The sequence below is a fragment of the Callithrix jacchus genome, chromosome 1, assembly GCF_049354715.1.
Source record: "Callithrix jacchus isolate 240 chromosome 1, calJac240_pri, whole genome shotgun sequence".
In the NCBI taxonomy this organism is placed as follows: domain Eukaryota; kingdom Metazoa; phylum Chordata; class Mammalia; order Primates; family Cebidae; genus Callithrix; species Callithrix jacchus.
Genome location: NC_133502.1, coordinates 112,690,390 through 112,711,293, shown reverse-complemented (window position 1 = coordinate 112,711,293; position 20,904 = coordinate 112,690,390). Strand labels below are relative to the sequence as shown.

The following is a 20,904-nucleotide window of genomic DNA, read 5'->3' as shown; positions in this document are numbered from 1 at the left end:
CAGGGCTGGTGAGAAGTTGTGACTGAAGTGTGTCTAAAGTCAAGCCTGTTCTTTCCATTACCATCCACTTAACACCATCTAAGAAAATGCTACACTACAATTTGAGGGACTAACAAAATGCAAATTCAAATTAGTCAAAGTAAAAAAGTTATTATTCAGTAATTGTTTCATTTTGCTAAAGGAAAATCTAAGTCTCAAAAAGCAAATTAAATTTGCTACCTGGAAAATCATAAAAAGCCTTTCAGAATCAGTTAGAAAAGAAAATTGTAACACATGAGTCATAGGATCTCAATTTTTAACATTATGTAGTAAATGAATTATCAAGCAATTATACAATGAAGTCAAATTTTAATTAGTCACAGTAATTCAGAAAATTAATTAATTATTCATGACTTTGGGATCCATTTTATGAATTAAAAAAAAATTCTCGGAGGAGTTTTCCAAGATGGCATGGTAGGAACAACTCGGGATTGCAGCTCTCATTGAAGGCACAGAGGGTGAGTCCTAGCCGCATTTCCAGATGGATCTTTGTTGCCCACAGAACGGGGAAGTTCCCAGGTGTAGGAGAGTCATAGGAAGCCATCGCAGCCCTCTCGGCTTGTGCTGGTGGTTTCAGCCAGCGCTGCAGCGCAGCTGCACCCCGCACAAAACGTGCTGATATGGGTGCCCTGTTAAACCAGCAATCTGAGATTTGAGAGGGCAGATTATATCCATCTGATTAAACGGGACTTGGACAGTGAGCCAGACAAGGAGATTCCTGGGAAGCGACATTTGAGCTGGTGCAGTGGGCCCCTGCACGGGAAATCACACAGATCCCGGTGCCCTACCAGCAGGCGACTAAAACACCTGGGAGAGAGTCATCCGTTCAACTTAAAAAAAAAAAAAGAGGGAGAAAGGGCTCTGAGGCAGGGAGCCAGGTGATCAGGCTCGGCAGGTCCCACCCCCACAGGGACAAACAAAACGGCGATTCAAAACACTCGGGGTTGAGAGTTTCGCTGTGGGCACAGCTGAATACAGGATGGTGCAGCTCCATGGGGGAGGGGCATCCGCCACTACCGAGGCATTCCGCCCCTACTGAGGTACACACCTATTGCTGACACAGCCTGCTGTTGCCAAGGCAACAGAGAGACTCCACCAACAGGGCGGAGCCCAGAACAGCAGAGCAGAGCCAACAGGGTGGAGCCCAGGATAGAAGGGCGGAGCCCACAGCAGCAGGGCAGAGCCCACAGCAGCAGGGACTGGAGTGGACCTCAGCAGTCATACAGCAGAGGGGCTAGACTGTTAAAAGGAAAACTAAGTAATAGAAATACTTCAGCATCAACAATCTGGGCGAACACTCAGGGACCCAATCGAAAAGCCAGCAACTACTCAGACGACAGGTGGATAAATCCACAAAGATGGGAAGAAACCAGCGCAAAAAGAAGGAAAACACCTGAAACCAAAACACCTTGCCTCCTACAAAGGACCAAAACTCCTCACCAGCAAGGGAACAAAGCTGGACGGAGAATGAGTGTGACGAAATGACAGAATCAAGACTTCAGAAGGTGGATAATGAGAAATTTCTTTGAGCTAAAAGAACATGTTCTAAATCAATGCAAAGAAACTAAGAACTTTGAAAAAGATTTGAAAAAATATTCGAAGAAATGATAACAAGAATGGACAACTTAGAGAGGAATATGAATGAATTGAAGGAGCTGAAAAACACAACACGAGAGCTTCGTGAAGCATGCACAAGTTTCAACAGCCGAATTGACCAAGCAGAAGAAAGAATATCAGAAGTTGAAGATCAACTCAATGAAAGTAAACAAGAAACCAAGATTAGAGAAAAAAGTGCAAAAAGGAATGAACAAAGTCTCCAGGAAATGTGGGACTACATGAAGAGACCTAACCTGCATTTGATAGGTGTACCAGAATGTGACAAAGAGAATGAATCCAAGCTGGAAAATACTCTTCAGGATATTATCCAGGAAAATTTCCCCAACCTAGCAAGGGAGGCCAATATTCATGTCCAGGAAATACAGAGAACACCACAAAGACATTCCACAAGAAAATCAACCCCAAGGCACATAATTGTCAGATTCACCGGGGTTGAAATAAAGGAGAAAATACTAAGAGCAGCCAGAGAGAAAGGTCGAGTCATCTACAAAGGGAAACCCATCAGACTCACAGCAGATCTCTCAGCAGAAACCCTACAAGCCAGAAGAGAATGGGGGCCAATATTCAACATCCTTAAAGAAAAGAACTTTCAACCCAGAATCTCATATCCAGCCAAACTGAGCTTCATAAGTGAAGGAAAAGTAAAATCCTTTGCGAACAAGCAAGTACTCAGAGATTTTGTCACCACCAGGCCTGCTTTACAAGAGCTCCTGAAAGAGGCACTATACATAGAAAGGAACAACCAGTACCAGCCATTCTAAAAACATACCAAATGCTAAAGAGCATCAACAAAAAGAAGAATCTGTATCAACTAACGGGCAAAACAGCCAGCTAGCATCAAAATGACAGTATCAAATTCACACATAACAATATTAACCCTAAATGTAAACAGGCTAAATGCACCAATCAAAAGACACAAACTGGCAAATTGGATAAAAATCCAAAACCCATCAGTGTGCTGTATCCAGGAAACCCATCTCACATGCAAGGATACACAAAGGCTCAAAATAAAGGGATGGAGGAAGATTTACCAAGCAAATGGAGAGCAAAAAACAGCAGGAGTTGCAATTTTCATCTCTGATAAAATAGACTTTAAAGCAACAAAGATCAAAAGAGACAAAGAAGGTCATTACATAATGGTAAAAGGATCGATACAACAAGAAGAGCTAACGATCCTAAATATATATGGACCCAATACAGGAGCACCCACATATGTAAGGCAAGTTCTTAACAACTTACAAAGAGACTTAGACTCCCACACAATAATGGGAGACGTTAACACTCCACTGTCAATATTAGACAGATCAACCAGACAGAAAATTAACAAGGATATTCAGGGCTTGAACTCAGACCTGGAACAAGCAAACCTGATAGACATTTACAGAACTCTCCACCCCAAATCCACAGAATATACATTCTTCTCAGCACCACATCACACCTACTCTAAAATTGACCACATATTAGGAAGCAACCCAATCCTCAGCAAATGCAAAACAACTGAAATCATAACAAGTAGTCTCTCAGACCATAGTGCAATGAAGTTAGAACTCAGAATTCAGAAACCAACCCAGAACCGCACAGCTTCATGGAAACTGAACAACTGGCTCTTGAATGTTGATTGGATAAACAACGAAATGAAGGCAGAAATAAAGAAGTTCTTTGAAACCAACGAAAATGAAGACAAAACATACCAGAATCTCTAGGACACATTTAAAGCAGTCTCTAGAGGAAAATATATGGCAATAAGTGCCCACATGAGAAGAGTGGAGAGATCCAAAATTGACACCCTATCATCAAAATTGAAAGAGCTAGAGGAGCAAGATTAAAAAAAACTCAAAACCTAGCAGAAGACAAGAAATAACTAAGATCAGAGCAGAACTGAAGGCAACAAAGACACAAAAAAACCTTCAAAAAAATCAATAAATCCAAGAGCTGGTTTTTTGAAAAGATCAACAAAATAGACCACTAGCCAGACTGATAAAAAAGAAAAGAGAGAACAACCAAATAGATGCAATAAAAAACGATAAAGGGGAAATCATCACAGTTTCCACAGAAATACAATCCATCATCAGAGAATACTACAAACAACTCTATGCACATAAACTAGTAAACCTAGAAGAAATGGATAAATTCCTGGACATCTGTGTCCTCCCAAGTCTAAACCAGGAGGAAGCCGAAACTATGAACAGACCAACAACAAGGTCAGAAGTAGAGGCAGCAATTAAGAGCCTACCACACAAGAAAAGCCCAGGTCCAGATGGGTTCACAGCCGAATTCTATCAGACACACAAAGAGGAGCTGGTACCATTCCTTCTGAAACTATTCCAAATAATCCAAAAAGAGGGAATCCTTCCCAAATGATTTTATGAGACCAACATCATCCTGATACCAAAACCCGGCAGAGACCCAACAAGAAAAGAAAACTTCAGGCCAATATCCATGATGAACATAGATGCAAAAATCTTCAATAAAATACTGGCAAACCGACTGCAACAGCACATCAAAAAACTTATCCATCATGATCAAGTAGGATTCATCCCAGGGATGCAAGGCTGGTTCAACATATGCAAGTCTATAAACATAATTCACCACATAAACAGAACCAAAAACAAAAACCACATGATTATCTCAATTGATGCAGAGAAGGCATTTGACAAAATTCAACAGCCTTTTATGCTAAAAACCCTCGATAAACTCGGTATCGATGGAACATATCTCAAAGTAATAAAAGCAATTTACGACGAACCAACAGCCAATATCATACTGAATGGACAAAAACTGGAAGCATTCCCTTTGAAATCTGGCACTAGACAAGGATGCCCTCTCTCACCACTCCTATTCAATATAGTACTGGAAGTTCTAGCCAGAGCAATCAGGCAAGAAAAAGAAATAAAGGGTATTCAAATAGGAAAGGAGGAAGCCAAATTGTCTCTATTTGCAGACGACATGATAGTATATCTAGAAGACCCCATTGCCTCAGCCCAAAAACTGATAAGCAACTTCAGCAAAGTCTCAGGATATAAAATCAATGTGCAAAAATCACAAGCCTTCCTCTACAACAATAACAGACTTAAAGAGAGCCAAATCAAGAACGAACTGCCATTCACAATTGCTACAAAGAGAATAAAATACCTTGGAATACAACTCACAAGGAACGTAAGAGACCTCTTCAAGGAGAACTACAAGCCACTGCTCAATGAAATCAGAGAGGACACAAACAGATGGAGAAACATTCCATGTTCATGGTTAGGAAGAATTAACATCGTGAAAATGGTTATACTGCCCAAAGTAATTTACAGAATCAATGCTATCCCCATCAAGCTACCATTGACTTTCTTCACAGAACTGGAAAAAACCACCATGAACTTCATATGGAACCAAAAGAGAGCCCGCATAGTCAATTCAATTCTAATCAAAAAGAACACAGCGGGGGGCATCACACTACCAGATTTCAAACTATACTACAAGGCTACAGTAATCAAAACAGCATGGTACTGGTACCAAAACAGAGATATAGACCAATGGAACAAAACAGAGGCACCAGAGGCAACACAACATATCTACAACCATACAATCTTTGATAAACCTGACAAAAGCAATGGGGAAAGGATTCCCTATTTAACAAATGGTGTTGGGAAAACTGGCTAGCCATGTGCAGAAAGCAGAAACTGGACCCCTTCCTGACACCTTACACTAAAATTAACTCCAGATGGATTAAAGACTTAAACATAAGACCTGGCACCATAAAAACCCTAGAAGAAAATCTAGGCAAAACTATCCAGGACATAGGATTAGGCAAGGACTTCATGAACAAAACACCAAAAGCATTGGCAACAAAAGCCAAAATAGACAAATGGGACCTAATCAAACTCCACAGCTTCTGCACGGCAAAAGAAACAGTCACTAGAGTGAATCGGCAACCAACAGAATGGGAAAAAATGTTTGCAGTTTACCCATCTGACAAAGGGCTGATATCCAGAATTTACAAAGAACTCAAACAGATTTACAAGAAAAAAACAAACAAGCCCATTCAAAAGTGGGCAAAGGATATGAACCGACCCTTTATGAAAGAAGACATATATGAGGCCAACAATCATATGAAAAAATGCTCATCGTCACTGGTCATCAGAGAGATGCAAATCAAAACCACATTGAGATACCATCTCACGCCAGTTAGAATGGCAATCATTAAAAAATCTGGAGACAACAGATGCTGGAGAGGATGTGGAGAAATAGGAACACTTTTACACTGTTGGTGGGAGTGTAAATTAGTCCAACCATTGTGGAAGACAGTGTGGCGATTCCTCAAGGCCTTAGAAATAGAAATTCCATTTGACCCAGCAATCCCATTACGGGGTATATACCCAAAGGACTATAAATCATTCTACTATAAGGACACATGCAAAAGAATGTTTATTGCAGCACTGTTTACAATAGCAAAGACCTGGAATCAACCCAAATGCCCATTGATGATAGACTGGATTGGGAAAATGTGGCACATATACACCATGGAATATTATGCAGCAATCAGAAATGATGAGTTTGTGTCGTTTGTAGGGACATGGATGAATCTGGAGAACATCATTCTCAGCAAACTGACACAAGAACAGAAAATGAAACACCGCATATTCTCACTCATAGGCGGGTGATGAAAAATGAGAACACATGGACACAGAAAGGGGAGTACTAAACACTGGAGTCTATTGGGGGGAAAAGGGGAGGGTCAGTGGGAGGGGGAGGTGGGGAGGGATAGCCTGGGGAGAAACGCCAAATGTGGGTGAAGGGGTGAAAGCAAACACAACACACTGCCATGTGTGTACCTATGCAACCGTATTGCATGCTCTGCACATGTACCCCAAAACCTAAAATGCAATAAAAAAATAAGAAAAAAAAAAAAAAGAACGAACTGCCATTCACAATTGCTACAAAGAGAATAAAATACCTAGGAATACAACTTACAAAGAACGTAAGGGACCTCTTCAAGGAAAACTACAAACCACTGCTCAACGAAATAAGAGAGGACACAAACAGATGGAGAAACATTCTATGTTCATGGTTAGGAATAATCAGTATCGTGAAAATGGCTATACTGCCCAAAGTAATTTACAGAATCAATGCTATCCCCATCAAGCTACCATTGACTTTCTTCACAGAACTGGAAAAATCCACCATGAACTTCATATGGAACCAAAAGAGAGCCCACATAGCCAAGTCAATTCTAAGCAAAAAGAGCGCAGCAGGAGGCATCACACCACCAGACTTCAAACTATACTACAAGGCTACAGTAATCAAAACAGCATGGTACTAGTACCAAAACAGAGATATAGACCAATGGAACAGAACACAGACATCGGAGGCAACACAACATATCTACAACCATACAATCTTTGATAAACCTGACAAAAACAAGCAATGGGGAAAGGATTCTCTGTTTAACAAATGGTGTTGGAAAAACTGGCTAGCCATGTGCAGAAAGCAGAAACTGGACCCCTTCCTGACACCTTACACTAAAATTAACTCCAGATGGATTAAAGACTTAAACATAAGACCTGGCACCATAAAAACCCTAGAAGAAAATCTAGGCAAAACCATTCAGGACATAGGTGTAGGCAAGGACTTCATGACCAAAACACCAAAAGCATTGGCAACAAAAGCCAAAATAAACAAATGGGACCTAATCAAACTCCCCAGCTTCTGCACGGCAAAAGAAACAGTCACTAGAGTGAATCGGCAACCAACAGAATGGGAAAAAATGTTTGCAGTTTACCCATCTGACAAAGGGCTGATATCCAGAATTTACAAAGAACTCAAACAGATTTACAAGAAAAAACCAAACAAGCCCATTCAAAAATGGGCAAAGGATATGAACAGACACTTTACAAAAGAAGACATACATGAGGCCAACAATCATATGAAAAAATGCTTATCATCACGGGTCATTAGAGAGATGCAAATCAGAACCACACTGAGATACCATCTCACGCCAGTTAGAATGGCAATCATTAAAAATCTGGAGACAACAGATGCTGGAGAGGATGTGGAAAAATAGGAACACTTTTACACTGTTGGTGGGAGTGTAAGTTAGTTCAGCCATTGTGGAAGACAGTGTGGCGATTCCTCAAGGCCTTAGAAATAGAAATTCCATTTGACCCAGCAATCCCATTACTGGGTATATATCCAAAGGACTATAAATTGTTCTACTATAAGGACACATGCACACGAATGTTCACTGCAGCACTGTTTAAAATAGCAAAGACCCGGAACCAACCCAAATGCCCATTGATGATAGACTGGACTGGGAAAATGTGGCACATATACACCATGGGATACTATGCAGCAATCAAAAACGATGAGTTCGTGTCCTTTGTAAGGACATGGATGAAACTGGAGAACATCATTCTCAGCAAACTGACACAAGAACAGAAAATGAAATACCACATATTCTCATTCATAGGCGGGTGAGGAAAAATGAGAACACATGGACACAGGGAAGGGAGTACTACACATCAGGGTCGATTAGGGGGAATGGGAAGGGACCGCGGGGAGGGGGGAGCTGGGGAGGGATAGCCTGGGGAGAAATGCCAAAAGTGGGTGATGGGCAGGAAGGCAGCAAAACACACTGCCATGTGTGTACCTATGCAACTATTATGCACGTTCTGCACATGTACCCCAAAACCTAAAATGCAATAAAAAAGAAAAAAAAGAAAAAGGAAATGTTAAACAAAAAATTCTTCAGAAGACTTGCCTTCTGAAAATAATGCTTTTTAAAGATAAGTGGAAAACTTTTATTAGCTATTATTTTGAATTATCCACATCTTGCTTCCAATTCAGATGAGTAGGTACCTTTAACTATCTCCAACTGATTTAACAAGGGAAGACCACTTAATTATATTTACGTACACTCTGGAACTCTACCATTGATTCACAGTTCTGAAATATCAACTGTGGTATTTTGCATTTATACTGTAGTGCTTTTACACTTACAAAGATATTTCACAAAGAAAACTAGTGCCAGAGCCAGCATTGTACTTGTTCTCCTGGCAAGTAACTTAACACAATACTTTATCGAGTATTGTTAATTTGTTTTCTACTACTATCACAGAATATCACAGACTTGGTAATTTCTAAAGTAAAGAAATGTATTGACCAGGTGGCGTGCTGACACCTGTAATCCCAGCACTTTGGGAGGCTGAGGCGAGAAGATTGCTTGAGACCAGGTGTTCAAGACTAGCGTGGGCAACAAAAAAATTAAGACTCTGTCCCTACAAAAAGTGTTGTTGTTTTTTTTTAAATAGCTGGATATGGTGACCTGCTCCTATAGTCTCAACAACTTGGGAGGCTGAGATCAAAGGATTGCTTGAGCCTGGGAGTTTGAGGCCGTAGTGAGCTATCATCAGGCACTGCACTCCAGCCTAGGTGACAGAGTGCAACCCTGTCTCTAAAAAATGAATAAAAAGAGAGAAATTTATTTTTTACACTTCTAGAGGCAGGCAAATCCATGAATATTATGCTGGCATCTGGTGAGGATAATCTGATGGTGGAAGGCAGCATTGAGTATGAGAGACAGAGAGGAAATCCGGTGAACTCACTTTTATAACAAGCCTAGTCTCTTGATAACCAAACCATTCCCATGATAACAGCAGTAATCTGTTCATGATGATAGAGTTCTCATGACCTAATTACATCTTAAAGATCTGACCTCTAAACACTGTTACAATAGTGATTAAATTTTAACATGTATTTTGGTGGAAACATTCAAACCATAGCAACTATACCACATTGTCTTTTCAGAGCTAAGAGTCATAAGATGATAACTGAAAGCATGCTTACTCCTTATATTCTTTATATTGTAGTCAGCATCACATGGGAACATGATAGGCATGTCTTATACTGAATGTGGACTCTGTGGGGAACAGGATATCAGTCTTGGGTAGTTAAAAGTGAGGATCACAATATTGAGGAAGTACTGAGGATATAAAAGCCTTTAGGAGATAAGAAGAGAGTTAAAGGTATAGGTGTGGGGGATAGCATTTAGTAGGACAAGCACTGGGTATTGTTCAAGGATGGGGGTTACTACATTTGAAGTACTGAAAACACTTTGCATCAGAATTTTGAAGAACATATGCTTTGGTGTTCTGGGCAGCTGAAAGTGTGAGGGTTGTCTTCTGGAGAGGAAAATGCAAAGGTGGCATGGGCATGTGGACTCAGCAGGAGAGAGCATTCCACTAGGGTCAAAGAGCCAGCTCAAATGTATATAAGGGCTGCTACCACTTTCTATGTCTCTATCCTGCCTGCTCCCTCAGGGCAATGACTTAGTACAAATTTTAAGAAAATTCTCATAGCTAATTTCATCATAACAGCAGCACGAATCCCTCAGGGATTTCTGCTGAGTAAATGGGAAGGGGCCTGGAAATCTTTCCATAATTCTGCCACTCAGAGAACCAGACTATGGCTGATAGAAATCACAGAGGTGAATCACTCCATGTTTCATTTCTTCCCCAAGCATGGATTTTACCAAGGTCTCTTCTTACTGCTTACTACCCTTAACCTGTCTGTGGCATTGGGCTCTCAGGACTACTTCTTTCTTTGAATCCCTCTTTCCTTATGCCATGTCACCAGTTTCCCTAGGTTCTTCTTGTTTCTCTCTGACTAGTGCACCTTGTCTCTTTGTTATTCTTCTGTCTGCTCATAAATGTTGGTGTACCTCAGGGTTTTGTCTTTCTCTTCTTCTGTCACTCTAAACTTTCTTCCTGGGCAATCATGCTTGCTCCAATGACTTTGATCACCTTTTTAGAGGCTGATGATTCCCCAAACTGTAACTCTACCTTTGGTCTTTTTCCTGAGCTTTCTATCAGTTGTTCTTTCTCCACAAGGCATTTTGACCCAGCTGCCTTAAAGCACCGCTATCTCTTTCTGTGTATATCTTTCTGAGTTCTGGACATCTCTATCTGGGTGACCTATAGCTACCTAAAATTAAAATATACTGGTCTTAGTCTATTTTCTGTTGCCAAAACAGAATATCATGGACTAGGTAATTTATAAAGAAAAGAGTTTTATTTGGTTTCTGGTTCTGGAGATTGGGAAATCCAAGATTGAGGGGCTGCATCTGATGAGGGCCTTCTTGTTGTGTCATCACATGGTAAGAGATGTCACATGAGACAAAGAAAGGATGGTGACTGAACTTCATCAATTTTATCAGAAACCCAATCTTGCAATAACTAACCCACTCCCACTACAATGGCATTAATCCATTCATGAGGGCAGAGCCCTTATAATCTAATCACCTCTTAAAGCTGATTTATACCTCTTAATACCATCACAATGGCAAATTTCAACATGAGTTTCGGAGGGGATATTCAAACCATAGCAGTACTTATAATAAAAAATTTCTTTATTTTTTTCTACCCCAATATATTTCTCCTGAATTACCTATCTTGAAAAATAATATAACTCTCTATTATTATCTACCCAATTCTTAAATAAAAAAGCTGAGAATCATTCATTTTTCCTTCTTTCCATTTTTACAATTTATTCAATCTGTCATTAAGTCTTACTGATTTCACCTTCTGAATATATCTGAAATCTAGTCCGTCCTCTCTATTCTGTTGTCTTAAGTCATGCCTTCATCATTAGTACCCTGGATGAATGTGGTAGACCTCTAATCAGTTTCTGTTTCTACTCTTGCCTCCTCACTTTGTCATCACACTACTATCATCACACTTCACCAATGTGATCTCTGTAAAGTAAAAATATTTTATCATTCCTCAGTTCAACATTTTCAGTGATTCCCCACTGTCTACAGGATAAAGTCAAGTCTCCTTTAGTATAACAGAAGATCTTCTATGGGTAGACTCACACTAAAGGAGTTGATCCCTACTCAGTTCTAGCCAACTATTGCCGTGCAAGATATGGACCCAGTGTTTCTAGATCTTTGGGTTTTTTGAGAGAAACTATATACATTTAGATTTTCATTAAAAATAAACTAATTTTAAGAAAATTGACTCAATTAGGAACATCAATAACACTAGTAAGCCCTAATAAAATACTCTTGCTTGATGGATCTGTCTCAAGGGTCCCATGTTGTGACCTCTGGCTTGATCCATGAGTGAAGGTGGCTGAATTTTTAGGGAAGAGAAAGTGTTGACGGATGTAGGGGAGAGAAAGTAGGAGAAGAGAAAACTCTGACCCTGGGAAGTAGCTTCCTGGAAACTGGGAAGTGTTGTGAGAGAAGTTTTCCTTCAGGTCAAGAAGTCCTGCACCCTGTTGGCATTAGAAGCAAAATGCCCTGGGGGTGACCACACTCATGTGGGACTGACTGTGGGGATACCTGCAGTGGTTGGCTACTATGTTTTGTTGCATTGTGAACTGTGTCTTGTGTTAGATCCTGGTAGCTCAAGATAAGAGAAGGAATTAAATGTGCTTTCTTGCCTTGTTTCTTGGGATCTTAGAGCAGAAGCTTATTTAGAAAAACAAGATATGACATATCTTGCATTCTGAGTTGAGAAGCGGTTTACACCTGTCATATACCCCAGAGATATCTGTCAAATTTTTCACCAGGATTGTTTAAATAATGACAGTTTTAGTGCAGTAGCTCTATCTCCTCTGCCCCCTTCTGTGGGTTTGCTTTCTGTGATTTCAGTTACCCACAGTAAAATACAGTAAGAAATTTTGAGAGAGAAAGCGCAGACATTCACGTTACTTTCATTACAGCACATTGTTCTAATTGCTCTACTTTTTTATTAGTTGTTACTGTTAATCTCTTCCTGGGCCTAACTTATAAATTAAACATTATCATAGTTATGTATCTGTAGGAAAAATCATAGTATATATAGGGTTCAGTACTATCCACAGTTTCAGGCATCTGTTGGGTGTCTTGGTACATATTCCCTGCAAATAAGAGGGGAGTACAATATTAAACTGAGCCAATATTGTTGGAAAGAAAGATCTGCTAAGGGACAATTAAAATAATGTGATGTGCACACCAGGGGCCTTTTGTGGGGTGGGGAGCTAGGGGGGAGAGAGCAGGGGACTGTTGTGGGGTGGGGAGCTAGGGGAGAGGTAGGGGGATTGGGGAGGGACAGCATGAGGAGAAATATCTAATGTAGATGTCGGGGGGATGGATGCAGCAAACCACCATGGCACATGTATACCTATGTAACAAACCTGAACGTTCTGCACATGTACCCCAGAACTTAAAAGTATAATAAAAAAATGTGATGTGGAGATTATTTTTGTCACTGTGCTCTAAATGGTATAGATAAGTAGTTAGGACCATTGTTCCCTTAAAGTAGGGGTTACATTTTAAACTTTTGTATCAATGCCACCAACTCTGGCATAAACTCTAGCCCACTTTCATTCCAGTGTCTATAAAGAGCTGGCATTTCCTGAGATACAAAGAAAATGCATTCTTTATTGAGAGGCAATTTAGGGATGTAAAGTCACTGAGTCACTGTTTCTACAGAGCATTTTGACTCAGCTACAAATAAAAGGATTAGTTTAGCTGTGATTTCCTGGTTTTTCAGAAACCATAGTCAAATTAGTGCTTTCTCTGGTCACCAAAGAACAGTGTAGGTGGGCCAGAGCCTCAGGGAAGACAGAATGAGACAGAAATGATATTAACACTGCTTTCTATTCTAGCCTTAAAGATGTACAGAGAAATGGAAAGGAGCATGAAAGACAAGGATATGCCAGTTCCTCCCACCATCATTCCTTATCCTCCATTTTCTTTCCCGTCTGCCAGGACTCTGTTTACTTTATTTTGTGTTACTGCTCCCATGTGAAAAACATGATTCTAAAATTGAATGCTTCCTGCCAGGTGCAGTGGCTCATGCCTGTAATCCCAGAACTTTGGGAGGCTGAGGTGGGTGGATCACTTGAGGTCAGGAGTTGAAGACCAGCCTGGCCAACATGGTAAAACCCCATCTTGACCAAAAATACAAAAAATTAGCCAGGCATGGTGGTGTGTGCCTGTGATTCCAGCTACTTGGGAGGCTGAGGCAAGAAAATCACTTGAACCTGGAAGGCAGAGGTTTCAGTGAGCTGAGATTGCACCACTGTACTTTACCCTAGGAGACAAAGTGAGACTGTCTCAAAAGAAAAAAAGTAAAAATAAATGAATAAATTTGCATACTTCCTTCCTAGGACAGACAATTTTAAGGATCAAAAAGTTAAACAGTCCTTTAATCTCAGAGCTATAGCTGCCACCTGACTTTATTTACCTTCCTTCTTATTACAAACTCTGAGTTTGCAGCTAGATAGACTTGAGCACTATTTGTTGATTCTGCTTTTATTTCTATGGTTTGGCTTTGGTTGGTTTGGTCCCACCAAGTCTCCTCTTGTTGAAATATGATCCCCAATGTTGGAGGTGGGGCCTAGTGGGAAGTATTTGGATCGTAGGGTGGATCCCTCATGAACAGCTTGGTGCCATTCTCACAATAGTGAATTCTCACTCTTAGTTTGCAAGATGACTGATTGTTGAAAAACTATTGGTCCCTCCTCTCCTTTTTCTCTTGCTTCTGTTCTCTCCCTATATGACCTCTGCACATACTGGTTTCCATTCCCTTTCCATCATGAGCGGAAGCAGCCTAAAGCCCTCATGGGAAGCAGATGCTAGCACCATGCTTCTTGTACAGCCTGCAGAACTGTAAGTCAAATAAACCCTCTTTTGCCTTTTCCCATTTGCCCAGAGAATAATTGCTGGCAGCGCTTACAACTGCGGTGTTTACTCTAAAACAACTTTGCCATGAAAGATCTCAATTTTATTATTATTTTTACATCTCTCTAGTATATCAACTTTGGAAACAAAAGACATCTTTCTATTTATAGCACTCTGCTTTTAGTAGTAGTGGTTATTTTCATTTATAAAATACAGTAATTTTTGATTGCTGAAAATGTCAAATCCTAGAAAATGTAGCATTCCTACTTGTGATGTTAACATTTTTGAACAGTTCTTTAACAGTTGTTAGCTGAAATTTCATTTAATGAATCTGATTTTTTTTTCCAAAATAGACAATGCTGATGGTAGTTCTGTTTAGAAACAACTCCAAGAACAGTTTTTATATTCTATTTCTGCACTGCAAATCACATTTGCTTTGGCCTCAAAGAGATATTTATGTAAAATCAAAATAAGCACTGGCAGCAAGCTTTGCCTTTTTTTTTCTAAATGGGAAAAGGGTTAAATTACCCAGCCTTGGGTATATTTTTATGGCAACACAGATGGACTGAGATGATTAGTCAAATATCTTCACTTGTTACTCTCTTCATCAGTAGTCGCAAGTCAAGACCATATGCCTGATACCACCAAAGGTCTTAATGAATATTTGTTGAATGAAAGTGGATCTGCTTAAAATTTTGCTAGTTTATTAGGGAAGGGTTTTGGGGATTTGGTGGCAGGAGGTATGTGAAACAAGAAATGGTTGTTATAAAAGGCTATAATCAAGTTTATCACTATTCATAGTTCAGATTATCTCAGCTCTTTCTACTCTGTGATGTGTTAAATATGCCAAATTGGTTATATATGGTCTATTTAAAGCCAGTCTGCTGTTTTATACCCTTATGTGCCATTCCTTTTGATATCAGTTCTTGTATTCTTAGTAGATTTTGATAAGATAGCATTATAAACATTGGAATAGTAAAGATTTGATAACAGATAAAAATAGTGTGTAAAACATTCAGAGATACTTAAGTCCTTACTTGCCAGTTTGAAACACAGGGCTTTGCTTGCTGTGTTCTTCTGCTTGGCTGTGGAAATTCTGTTGGTTGAATACTTCATTTTAGGCTTCATTTTTCAGGCTTCTGTTGGATTAAGATATAACATGAGTTTATTTGCCTCAACTTGAAAACAAACAGAAACAACTGTGGCTAGCTCAGTACCAAATTGGTAACATAATAACCATATAGAGGAAATAATTATTTCAGTAAAGTTTAAACATAGCATTCTTTTTTTTTTTCGATTGGGGCCTCACTCTGTGGCTGAGGCTGGGGTGCAGTGGTGCAATCTCGGCTCACTGCAACCTCCGCCTCCTGGGTTCAAGCAATTTTTTAGTAGAAACAGGGTTTCACCGTGTTAGCCAGGCTGGTCTCCATCTCATGACCTCGTGATCTACCCACCTTGGCTTCCCAAAGTGCTGGGATTACAGGCATGAGCCACAGGGCCCAGCCCAACATAGTATTCAAACTATGCATTCATGCTAGGATATGGTACTCTGCACTGCATAATGAGGCTTTGGTCAATAGGCTGCATATATAATGGTGGTCTCACAAGATTATAATGGAGCTGATAAATTCTTATCACCTAGTGGTGTTGTAGCCATCATAACATCCTAGAAAAATTCATTACTTGCATGTTGTGATGGTGGTGTAAAGAAACCCACTGCACTGCCAGTTATATAAAAGTATAGCACATACAATCATGTGTCATGTATAATACTTGATAACAAATGACTATGTTACTGGTTTAAAATTTGCTATAGTGTACTTTGTATAATTATTGTAGATTGTATTCCTTTTACTTATAAAAAAATGTTAATTGTAAAGCAGCCTCAGGCAGATCTGTCAAAAGATATTCCGAAAGAAGACATTGTTATAGGAAATGATGGCTTCATGCATGTTATTGCCCCTGAAAAACTTCCAGTAGGATGAGATATGGAAGTGAAAGACAGTGATATTAATGATCCTGACCCTGTGTAGCCCTAGGCTAGTGTGTGTGTTTGTGTCTTAGATTTTAAGGAAAAAGCTTAAAAAGTAAAACATTAAAATTAAAAAAAATTTAAAAATAGATGAAAGCTTATAGAATAAGGATATAAAGGAAGAAATCTTTGTATGGCTATATGATGTTTGGTTTTAAGGTAAGTGATAGATATTACAAGAGTCAAAACATTTAAAAAATTAAATGTTTATAAAGTAAAAAAGTTATAGTAAGGAAAGTTAATGTATTATTAAAAAAAAACTTTTAAATAAATTTAGTGTAGCCTAAGTGTACAGTGATCATAAAGTCCATTGTCATGCACAGTAATGACCTAGGCCTTTACGTTCACTCACTGTTCACTCATTGACTCACCTAGACTCATTTCCCAGTCCTGCAAGCTCCATTTATGGTTAAGTGCCCTGTACAAGTGTACCATTTTTTAATCTTCATACCATATTTTTACTTTACTTTCTTTACTTTTTCTGTGTTTACATATGTTTAGATACACAAATATCGCTGTATTACACTTGCCATTTTATAACCTATTCTCTCTGAAGCCTACAACCTGAAGGCTTCCTCTGCAAATAAGAACTTTGGTTTCCACAATCGTTTATTTTAACCCAGACATTCCTTTCTATTGATCCCAGTTGACTGTAGTCTTTTATCCCTCGCTGGGAAGATGTCCCAGCTGGAACCCTTCACCCCACGCTTCAAGTTGTCCCACCTTTCTGGACCAAACGAATGTATTTTTTAAATGTATTTGATTGAAGTCTCATGTCTCCCTAAATGTGTAAAACTAAGCTGCACACTGACCATCTTGGGCATGTGTTCTCAGGACCTCCTGAAGGCTTTGTCACGGGCCATGGTCACTCATATTTGGCTCAGAAAAAATCTCTTCAACTATTTTACAAAGTTTGACTCTTTTTGTAGACAGTGGAAATATTGGTACTGCAATTCTGAGACTGTTGTGTTATACTTTAGAGGAAATAAGCAGATATGTTAAATGGTGTTTGATTGTAAGGGAAAGAAGATACAAACATAAAAGAAGTCATGAGAAAACCTGTGGAATGTTAAATTTGTGTCAGCAATATCAGTGTGCTCATATCTTAGTTTCTTAATACTTTCTCAACTGAAAGGAACCAGAGCTCCAGATCTGGAGCTGGTAAAGTAGTGGTGAACATGGAACATCCTGTTGTGTCAGAAAGCAGAGTCACTAAAAAACTAGTGCAGTTGTGTCAGAAGCATATGCATGAGCCACTGGGAAAGATCTCCTGCTGGCCGAACTTGCCACAATTTGAGGATCAAAAAGAATAATGGTGGTAATTGACTATAAAGCATTTAAAGAAACTCATAAGTTCATAGTGTTTCTCAAGAATTCAATGAACAGGGAGGGGTCTACTCATTATAGAAGGAATAATAGAATTGAAACTGGCCTCATTGTCTGGGGTACCACCTGGAGTTCTTGAACTCATGACTGAGGAAATCAAGGAATGCAGACATACCAAGGGTGAGGTTAAAGCAAAAGTTTAAAAAACAAAAGAAAGAGAAAGCTCTCTGTGCAGAGAGGGGTCCCGAAAAAGGGTTGCTATTCTATAGTGGAATACAAGAGTTTTTATAAAGGAGCCAGTAGGGAGGGGGTGCTTTATTTACATAAGGTGTGACAAACTGGTTAGGACTAGGTGTGTCATCTGCAGAAGGTGTGAATTCCTGGTCCCGAAAAAGGGTTGCTATTCTATAGTGGAATACAAGAGTTTTTATAAAGGAGCCAGTAGGGAGGGGGTGCTTTATTTACATAAGGTGTGACAAACTGGTTAGGACTAGGTGTGTCATCTGCAGAAGGTGTGAATTCCTGACAACATCAACCCTTTCCTTCTAGTGTTAATGTGAGCTGGTAGCCTAAGTTACTCCATGTTGTTTGACTTCCCTTACTATGCACGTGTTAGGGGGTAGAATCCTCCATTGTGGGCATGCCTATCTCAGTGTAAATCCTATCTGTGTAGCTATAGGCATGTTCCAAGCAAGCCCTCCTGAGCAAGCTTCCTTATTTGAGTATATCCAAAAAACGAATGTGTTCACCGAGGCCCACTGAACGTATGTGAAACTTGCTGATTACACAGAAGGCACTCTTTTGCGCTGGAGCTTGCTTCCTTATCTATGTTTGCAGCTTGATCTCTCAGGCCACTCTTGGTTAGAAGAAAAGTTCTCCAGAGGACTTTGCCCTAACTATCTGCCTAGCTGGTTTTTTCCGTCTTTCTCTCTCAGAATTAGACAAATGACTATCTTGCAACCTCCAATTTAATACTTGATTCAAGCGAGGAATGTCTATCGATGCAATACCTTGATGATCATGCTGGGTCACTGAGTCATACTGAAAAAATATGGAGTTCTGTTTCATAAATTGCAGAAAATTCCACATTCTCTTAGTATGGTTCTGCAATCTGGCTTCAGCATCAGGGTATGACACTATTGCAGTGGTTTGTGGAGAGAGCAGGACTTATTCTCTAGGCTTAAACTCTCTGACATTGCCTGAAATTCTGTCAATAATCATTGCTTCATTTTTTAAGTATTGGCCTCTTGTTCTGCTTAATTATAAACAAGCAAACCAAATTATCCCAGCAGTGGTTACAACTTAAATCTCTTACAAATTTCATATGAATAATCTCTTCTAGTAGTTAAAAGAGGAACATTGAGTTCCTGGGTTAGAGGACTCATTAGAAGATAAACTTTATGCACACATATTTTGTCCCTGGACAAACCTCTGGAGGCTAAAACTCCAATGATCTTGTCTAGGTAGAACTGCTATAACCATATGTGCATGCTACCTGTTTACATCCAGTCCCATGTGCAAAATCCTCAATGGTCAGCCAGTTGAAGACTACCTATTCTGCCCCTCAATCTTGCCATGGGAGTAAATGTGGGAGCACAGCTTAAATACTTCACATTAACCCTTATTTTCTTCCTTGGATTCTCCTACCTTTGTTGATCAATAATGCTTAGAAGCAGAGGATCTACATATCATTTTACTGAGTCCCTGACTTTACAGAGGAGTAGACTGAAACTCTGAAGATTAAGTGCCTTGCCTAGGATTATGAAACAGAACCAGAAACAGAACCTAGCCTCCTGACACCTTGATGCCAGTATTTTCCTATCCTGTCTCCCTCCATTCTTTCTCCCTTTTCTCCTCAAAATAGGAAAAAATAGTCAGAACTGGGAATTTAACTCCAAACACTCAGCCTTTCTTATACACAAAGCAATTGTCCAACTTATTTGAAATAATAAATTTCTCTATATGGTAGTTAATTTGCAATCACACATTTGGAATAATAAGATAGGGAACCTAATTGTAGTTACATTTTAACTTGTACATAAAATAGTTTATATAGTACCCTACACACAGTAGATAATGAAGTAACACTTTACTAATGTAAAAATTACATTGCCGTGATGTTGTTTGTTTTCTCTTTTACCCAAGGATACTTATATCCTAGAAAAAACAATTCTTCATCATTAAAAAAAATTATTTTTTCTTTTTAATAATCTTAGAATATTTTAATAAAAAGTTACATTTTCAAATAAATATAGGAAATGTTCCAGTCTACATCCTATCTTTTGGAGAGTCAGACTCATTTTAGCATAGAAAAGGTGTTGATTGTCCTTTATTGAATAATCATGGGTACCTTGTTTAATTAATTGTTTTCAGTAGTTATTTGATTTCATTACCTTTTTCTCCCCTCTTATCACTCTCATGGACTAGTTTCAGAGAATGAACTTGGAAGAACTTTGCCTTAAACCAGTATTAACTTGCATAATTGAGCAAGATAGAGAAACTGAAAATACCACAATTACAATGAAGTCACTGGCACAAAGAAAGTCAACACCCTTTGTAGAACCACATGATAAGTTAAAAGCATAGTCCGGGAATATTTTCAAATCCTATTCCGAAAAAGTATTTTCTTCAATAACCTGCAAATTCTTTGCCTTGATCACTCTTTTCACCATTTTTTTAAGACTAAAATTTACTCAATACTCTCCTGTTTTTACCTCAGAAATATTTTGGATCATATGGCAATATAAACATTACCGGTTCTTTTTTGCTGCTATTCTCAGTGACATACAGTAAATATCCCTGAACACTGGTTATGATACTCACCTAAGTTACAAAGTGCTAATCTCAGATGATGTGGTTTCCTGTAGTCAGCAATTGTAGTAGTTAAGGCAGTTACATCCCAGTTCTACTTATATAGACACACATACATGGATTATGCAACATTGCATGACAGCATTTGATGTATGAGGCAATGCAGATGGAGCTAGTTAAATGCATCAGAACGTGTGGGAGCTTGTATTCTTCCTACCGTCAGATCCTAAACAGGGATTATTTTAGCTATAACACTTTCATTTCATTTCATTTTGAGACAGAGTCTCTCTCTGCTGCCAGGCTGGAGTCCAGTGGCACAATCTCAGCTCACTGCAACCTCTGCCCCTTGGATTCAAGCAATTCTTCTGCCTGAGCTTCCCAAGTACTGGGAATACAGGTGTGTGACACCACACCTGGCTAATTT

The 20,904-nt window shown here is 39.3% G+C and overlaps 2 protein-coding genes across 8 annotated transcripts in view; one reads left to right on the top strand and one right to left on the bottom strand.

Moving 5' to 3' along the window:
- The window catches only part of LOC108590293 (uncharacterized), a 249,681-nt gene that overhangs the window by 94,661 nt on the left and 134,116 nt on the right, over positions 1-20,904 (top strand). The window lies entirely within an intron of this gene.
- The window catches only part of IL33 (interleukin 33), a 49,362-nt gene that overhangs the window by 10,841 nt on the left and 17,617 nt on the right, over positions 1-20,904 (bottom strand). For 5 of the 6 annotated variants that reach the window (XM_008996708.5, XM_054256050.2, XM_017973508.4 and 2 more), the window contains exon 2: positions 15,349-15,450. In XM_008996708.5, the coding sequence (XP_008994956.3) occupies positions 15,349-15,439 (91 nt within the window). In that variant the 5' untranslated portion in view covers positions 15,440-15,450. Of the gene's footprint in view, positions 1-15,348; positions 15,451-20,492; positions 20,555-20,904 lie in introns of those variants that run through there. The other variant, XM_017973505.4, reaches the window with a different exon arrangement.